Raw genomic sequence first — 7,723 nt, forward strand, 5'->3', positions numbered from 1 at the left:
GCCTGGTGGCCAGCCAGGGGCCGCCGAGCTCCCAGGGACCTTGGACTGCCTTCCCACACCTGGAGAGGGCAAGGAGCGCCCCGGGGGGCACTGGAGTCAAAACCCACCACGTACAACTGGACAGACCCGCGGGGACCCTGGGGACGGACCCCTCCTGGGGTCCGAAGGGGAGGGAGGCACAGAGGGCGTCGGATGGGCCCCGGGGCGTCCTGGCTGCGGGTCACCCACCCTCAGGCTCCCATTCTCCTGAGAGCAGCACCCAGCCCCCCAGCCCGAGTCGGCTCGGCACCGGGCCATGGCCCTCCCGTCCCTGCGGCCCGACCCAGGCTGTCTAGGGAGGCCTCGGAGTCTGTGTCCAGCTCCCACCAGTGGCCCTGGCCAGATGGGGACAGGCTAAAGGTTCCTGGAGGGTTCGGCATGACAGGCCCCTCCCCTCGCACAGCGCCAGCCCAGCCCCCACAGGGGCGAGGAGGTCAGAGGGGCGGGCGCATGCGGGCCGAGGGGCAGCGGGGCTGGGCTCGTCCCGGTCCTCGGCGGGCAGCTCTGGCGTCCACCCAGCCGGGCTGCAGGGACTCAGCACACTCACTTCTCTGATTCCAGCTTTATTGGAGCCGAGCGCTCCCCTCTCGGGGAGCTGGCCAGACACAGCCCGTCAGAACCCCAGCAGCTCTCCTGAAGCGAGGGCGCTGCGGACACACGCAGCACCTCGGCCACCGCCGTCCCTGCCTGGGCCACGCTGACACCCCACCCCCACCCAAGGGAAGGGCTGCCGCTGACAAGACTGTTAGGGGACGGCGGGGTCTCGGCGGCGGCACCTCGTAGCCGAGGGACAGTGCGCAGGACTTGGTGGCATCAGGGGCCCCGAGGGTCCAAGGGTCTGTTTCAAGCAGAAGGAGGAGCCTGGCTCGGGGACAGCGCGGCCATCCCCCCTGCCCCCCAGTACCCAGTGTAGGTCACAATAATTTAAAAGACACTATAGACATTTCGACGCTATATAACAATATAAGTTAACCAGGTTCCTTGGCAGAAGGTGCTAGGCCTGTGGACTCGGGGGTGTCCTGGGAGCCGGGATCGGGGCGGGGATGGGGACTGGGGGGCATTCACAGTGGCCTGGAAGCTCCCAGGACAGCCGCTGTTGGTGAAGCATCCTGGCACCATCGGGGCAGGCGGGGTGGACGCCAGGGCCAGGGCCCAGGGTCACTCACCCCAGGCTAATGTCCGGCCCACTTGGCTGGTCAGTAGCCTGAAGACACATTTCCACGGGTTTCTGCGCGAAAACACCCTAAATTCAGAGCGGGGACAAGTGCATGGGCAGTGGTGCGCCAGAAGCAGGTGCACACCAGCCTTTCTGGGCCCGGACAAGTTGTGCCTCAGTCTCCCCAGGGTGGGTGGGAATATTGTCAGAGGACACGTCCAGGGCCAAGTCCCCGGCCCCCAATCTCTCCCTACCCCGCACACAGTTTAAAACCAAGCAGGACCCCTTTCCATTCCCGTCTGCCAGGTTTCGGGGTGATTCGGACCTCAAGGGAGGGTCTGCGTGGTATGGGGACCGCGAGGGAGCGTCTGGAGGGCAGGCATCTGCTGGCACGGCAGGTGGGAATCCAGCGGAGCAACGCCCTCTCCGAGTTTTCTCAGCATCGGGGCCAGGGCGAAAGGCCCAGGACTGGGCGAGGAGACCACGGGAGAAACTCTCAAAGGCACCTCGAGGCGGGCGTGGGCCCCAGTGAGGCTGGCAGCAGGGGGAGAGCGCGGCCAGATTGTTCAAGGCGTGGGGGCATGCCCCTCACCCTGGGCGCCCCCAGAACACGTGCTTCAGGGTCAGGAGGCCTGGTGAGCCAAGGCGGGGGCCTCCACTCACGGCCTTGGGGTCTCTGGCCAGTGCTTGAGCCATTCTGGGCCGCAGGGTCCCCGTCTGTCAAATAAGGCAAACACCCCTGAACTACCCCCCTTCCCACCAGCTTGCCCCGGCACAGCGCTGTCCTGGGGGTCCGGCTGGTTCCAGGGTGGGAGGGGGCTCTGTAAACTAGGGGGTGCCAGGCTGGTGGGGGACTGGGAGGGCAACAGCATTAGGGAGGGGATGCAGCACTCCTGGAACCCGACGCGAGTGACACTTCGATTTGCTAGAGCTGATTTTCAAAAGAAGGAAAGAAAGGGCCAGAGGTCCCTGTCCGTGGCTCTCCTCAGAGGCCGCCTTGGCCACGTCAGCCACCAAGCCCCTGCCCAGCTCACGGGGCGACCACACGCACCGCCACCTCCCCAGGGACGGGGCCATGGCCATGCACAGGGGTGCTCTGGCGGGCACCCAGGGGCCAGAAGAGGAAGCAGAGGGCAGCAAGGGGAAGAGCTAACACAGAGTATGGAGTTAGGACCGGCTATGCCTTAGTGCTAAAATCCTCTTCTGATACTAAGAAAACATAAATAATTTTTGTCAACATTTGCCCAAACCGCCCTGGAGCCCAGTGACTGAGGCGGCCTGGGACAGTCTTTCCGTGTCCATACCACCAGGCGGGGGAGGACACTCAGAGTCTTGTCGCTTTGCTTTCCGGGGTATGTGGGTGTCCTTGGGGTTCACGCTCCCGGAGAAAAGAAAAGAAATTCACTGGGCCCCTCGGGGACACGCATGCCATTGGCCTCGCCCTCTGGGCCAGGTGATGGGCACTGTTCTGCCACGGGAGGGGACAGGAATGGCAGGGGGGAGCCCCTGGGGGGCAGGGAGAGGGTGACCGGCCCCCGGGGAGCTCTGCCGCGCCCGCCCGCGGAGCTCCCACCTTCTCCACCCACCTCTGCCCGCGGGCCCGGCTGGGAGCAGAAGTGCAAAACGCCGCGGGGCGGGGCCGCGGGGCGGGGCGGGGGGGCGGGGCCGCGGGGCGGGGAGGAGCCGCTCACTTGCAGGTGAAGACCTCGGTGCGCTCGCTGCACGTGTTGCACTTGACGAAGCAGCACCAGTGGAACTTGCAGTTGCACTGCCAGACCTTGGTGTACTGGTGGGTGTTGTAGCCGCGGCCGCAGCACATGGTGTCGCAGCCGTCGGCGCCGGGCGAGGTGCGGTTGCACAGGCGGCCCTGGGTGCCCACGCTGCCCGTGGCCGCGTCCTCCTCGCAGTAGTTGGGCGACTTCTCGATGTACACCAGGTCCGTCTCCATGGGCTTCTGGTAGCTGCGCAGCTGCTTGATGCGCAGGAAGGTGGGCTGCCGCAGGCGGCTGGCCCGCACCACCTCCACCTGCACCGCCACGTTGTACTTCTCCTTGAGCAGGTGGCCCACCTCGCGGAACTTGGGCAGCGTGGTCCAGCACGTCTTGGTGGTGCACGAGCCTGACACGCCGTGGCACTTGCACTCCAGCTTCATGCGCTCCTCCAGGACCTGCGGGCCACGGGGCAGGCTCAGCGTGGGTGGAGGGTCGGGGCCTCCCCGCTCCCTCCCACCCCGGGCTCCTCCAGACCTGGACCCGGCTCCCCACCTCCCGCTGTGTGACCACACGGTCAGTGTTTCCTCCTCCCAGAGCCTCCGTCTCCTCATCCATCAAATGGGGCTACTGACCATAGGTCCCTACCGCATAGGGCCTTGGGAGGGTCCAGTGAGATTATTCAGAACTCGGCAGAGCGTGGCGTACATTTATCAAATGTGTTTCACTAAATTCTTACGGGAGCTGCAGGTCAATGCACTGATGGGGAGACTGAGGCTCAGGGGGCCGTGGGACTCCCTGAGAGTCACAGAGCGGCAGAGGTGGAGAAGTTGGTGCATGCACCCATCCAGGCTGGAGGAGGCACCTCTCATTGGTACCAGGTCCAGCAACAGCAGGTGCTTAATAAGTGTGGATCCCCCACCCCTGTCTCTTCCACTACGCACCCTCGCGCCTGGTGTAGGCCCTGGCATGCAGTCGGCGCTTAATAAGCGGCTGTTCCGTGCAAGCCTGGCACGCACACGGAGCTCTGTACACCTTTGCTGAAGGACAGAGTTGGGGCGGGCGGGAGGTGAGTGCATGGATCAGTGAGGCCCGGGCGTGCCGTCTGCCGGGAAGCCGCCCTCCGACCGGTGTTGTTCTTTCTCTCCCGCTCCCCGAGGGCCCGTGATGGGTGCAGCCGTGTTTTCCTTGGGCCTCCCTCCTTGGCCCTGGAAAGCCAATTCCCAGAGCCAGCCCTGACCCCAGGCACTCATTTACCCGGATCGAAAAGGCCCTGCCAGCCAGGCCTGATTAAAGATGGGGAATCATTAGCTGCCGCCTCACGACTGCACAAGGGCCATTTGTCAGCTGTCCGGGCTCCCGCTGGCCTCATTGTGACAGCCCAGCCCTACAGGGTCTTGGCCACCCTCTGCCCCCTGGTCCAGAACCCCAGCCCTGACCCTCAGTGAATGAATGAATGAATGAATGAACAAATGAAAGAGAGAAACATCCAAGGTGTCGGCTACTGCCCACTCACTTTCCGAGCCCTCACCCTCAATGAATGAATGAATGAATGAACAAATGAAAGAGAGAGGGAAACATCCACGGTGTCGGCTACTGCCCACTCACTTTCCCTGCCCTGACCACACGGGGCGCTGGGCCAAGGCGAGGAACCCCGGGGCTCACAGTCCAGGTGGGAAACAGGAGGAAACGGACACACAAAGCAGCAAAGTGCAGCGGCTGTGAGAGGGGGAGGCTGCCTAGTGGGGGGCTTCCTGGAGTAGGTGGTGCCTGTACTGGGTGTTGCTGGAGGAGTAGGAGCTCATTAGCCAAAGAGGAGGGGTGAGCCAGGAGGGGTACAGCGCAAGCAAGGAAGGGAAGACTCGGCCCAAATGAACACGAGGTGAGGCTGGTGGCCTGGAGTTTGGGGGGTGAGGCTCTCTGCTCCTATGTGGATGGTGTCCCGGGGTGGAGACAGGAGAAGCTGGGGAAAAGGGAGGAGGAAGCAGAGGGAAGGGTCATGCTTCACCACGGGAGGGCCGCCGAGGTGGGGCGGGCCCCAATATCCAGAGGAGGGGAAGGGGCCAGGTTTGGGGAATATTCAGAACTGGAATTGCAGGGCTTGGTGACTGTGCGTGGGGTGTTTGGCTGGAAGGCACTGGCCAGAAGTCGGGTCTGGGGGTCAGGGTGTCTGGGTGAAGGGTGGGACCTCCACCCCGGAAAAGTCCATCTATCTGGACCTCTTCTCTGCCTCCTGCCCCTCCCCCGTCTCCCCTTGACCCCAGTCAGACCTCTCCCTTCCCTCCTTCAACCCCACCCCATGTTCATCTTTGCTGGGACCATCCCCTTCCCCCAAAAGCCCCTCCCTCCATTAATCTACTCTTCAAGCCTGGGAAGCTTCCCCTGCCCTGGCCACACTGCCTGCCGTGATGCCCCCGGGCCAGGAGCTGACCAGATTCATAGCCCTCTCAGAGCCCCCAGCCCCGGAAGCAGTTCACCCCACCCCAGGCTGCTGACCCAGGAGCTGCCTCCTCAGACAGGTGGTGACGGCCAGAGACCTGGCAGGAGTGTCCAGGCCAGCATTTGTGCAGGCCAGGTGGTCCAGGCTTAACTGCCATCGGCATGCCCACTTCGGCTGAGCAGCTGCCCCACACCTCGCTCTGCCATCTGCCCCGAGCCCCTTCCCTCCACGTTCAGATCCTGCGTAGCAGTCAGCAGGTGAAGCCGATCGGGCAGCTGTTTGCAGAGCAAGGGGCTGAAGCCTCGCTTGGCTGGGTCCCCTGGGCCTGAGCCTCTCCTGGGAAGTGATCACAGGATTCAAGAATGTGCTGTTTCAGTCTCCAGTGCCCTCACGATAAGAGCGACAGTGACGGTGGCGCCAGTCCTGCTGCCCCAGGAGACCACCTGGGAGGGTGCAGAGAGACCCACCCTGCCTAGAGGAGCTGGCGGCTGAGCAGGGCCCCTCCCCTGGGCCTCACCCCCCTAGGTAGTGGAGGGGGTGGATGGGGGAGCTCCAGAAAAGGGCTGACCGGGCTTCTGTACAGAATAAGGGATGGCCCACACTCTGGGGACAGTGCTTAGTTACTGTCAAGTTAGGGGGAGTCACAGGGTTGATGGACCGTAGTCCTGAGGGAGCCCGGAGTGGAGCAGGTCTCCACGCTCAGCTTGTCCAGCCCTGGCCCACCAGGGAGGCGGTGGGCCATGTGCCGGTCTGGGATGGGCTAAAAGAGTGTCCCCCCCAAATTCATGTCCACTCAGAACCTCAGAAGGTGACCTTATTTGGAGATAGGAACTTTGCAGATGTAAGTAAGACTCGAGATGAGATCATCCTGATTCAGGGTGGGCCCTAAGTCCAAGGACACATGTCTTTATAAGAGACAGAAGAGGAGGGAACACAGACACAGAGGAGGGGCCATGTGAAGACAGAGGCAGAGACTGGATGATGCGGCCACAAGTCAAGGAGCACCTGGGGCCACCAGGAGCTGGAAGAGGCAGGAAGGGTCTTTCCCTGGAGCCTTGGTGGGAGCTCGGCCCTGCCGACACCTTGATGTAGGCCCTCTGCCTCTATGAGAGAATAAATTTCTCTTGCTCTAAGCCACGCAGTTTGGGGGACTTTGCTGTGGCATCATCAGCTTCCTCTCCACGTGACTTGCTGAACTCCGTGGCCCCGAGGGGGGCGGGGGTGGGCCTGGCCGCTCTATAATGGGGCCAGGATGCCCCAGCACTGGGATGACCCGTGAAGGTCTGGACTCAGTTCTCTAGGAAGCCTCAAAAGCCACACCCACCCCACCTCTACCGCCGTGATCAGCCCCCGGGGACACTGTGTGGCCACCACCGTTGGCCTCTTCCAAGGGCTCAGACCACACACACACCACACAGCCCCACAGGGTCGAGGTTGTTGGAGAGGCAGTGGGGGAGGGGCACAGGGTGCATTGCACCCACTGTGCGGACGGGAAGACTGACTCAGCAGAAGGACCGGGCCAGCCAGGGCCTCACAGACAGCTGGGGACAGTGCTGGCAGGAGAATCCCGGCTGCTGAGCGCTTCAGAGGCCTTTCCCGGGGCGGCCCTGACCCTGACGGGCCCTCGCACTGCCCGCCTGCTCTCCCTGCCCCTGACGATCTCCTTCTCCTCAGTTCATGGCTTCCAGGTTCATGGCTTCACCCCAGTCCAAAACCCCCAACATGCTGACCCTCCTCCATCCTCATCCCCCTGAACAGGCCCAGGCCCCTTCACCAGCCTCCTTGTTGTCATGCCTCCTGTCTCCCCGGGGGCCCAATCCTGCTAGCCTCCATTTCCCTTATGCCTTTTCATCACCTGTCAATTGGCAGGACCCCCCCCCCGCCCACCCCCTGCTGCCACCGAGTCCCCATGTGTAAAATGGGGACAGTGAAACCGTCCTCCCAGGGGTGTGGGAAAGCCCCTGCTCAAGACCTAAGCCACTGCAGAGGCTCAAAGTGGGGGGGGGGGGCTGGTTCAGTTGAGCGTTCAGACACACCTCCTCCTCCAGGGAGCCCTCCTGGTGCCTCCATGTAAGTGAATCTCTCCTTCCTCTGCCCTCCCGGAACCAGATCACTGTTTGCCTGTGCCTAGAGAATGGGGCCTACGTGCTGTCTGTGAGCTCCTTGGAGACAAAGGCTGTCACTCATTTCTTCATTCATCTGTTCATCTGACAATAATTTAATAACCACCTGCTGCATGGCAACCTCCGCATCTACAGGATGAAGTCAAACCCTGGGCCTGGCGTTCAAGGCCCATTCTGGGCCGGTCCCTGCTTACTTCTCGGGCCCTGTGTCACCACCCCTCCCCCACTCCCCACCCTCCCCCCACTCCCACGCCCC

General features: G+C 63.0%; 1 protein-coding gene across 1 annotated transcript in view; it reads right to left on the reverse strand.

Annotated features, from left to right (window-relative positions):
- Positions 1–602: 602 nt before the first annotated feature.
- The window catches only part of WNT7B (Wnt family member 7B), a 37,163-nt gene continuing 30,042 nt past the window's right edge, over positions 603–7,723 (reverse strand). Inside the window, exons 4-5 of the mRNA XM_028491475.2 lie at positions 2,887–3,362; positions 603–1,912 (exon numbers count right to left, since the gene is read on the reverse strand). Of these exons, the coding sequence (XP_028347276.2) occupies positions 1,855–1,912; positions 2,887–3,362 (534 nt within the window). The 3' untranslated portion in view covers positions 603–1,854. The remainder of the gene's footprint in view (positions 1,913–2,886; positions 3,363–7,723) is intronic.

Source organism: Physeter macrocephalus, chromosome 6 (assembly GCF_002837175.3).
Source record: "Physeter macrocephalus isolate SW-GA chromosome 6, ASM283717v5, whole genome shotgun sequence".
Lineage (NCBI taxonomy): Eukaryota > Metazoa > Chordata > Mammalia > Artiodactyla > Physeteridae > Physeter > Physeter macrocephalus.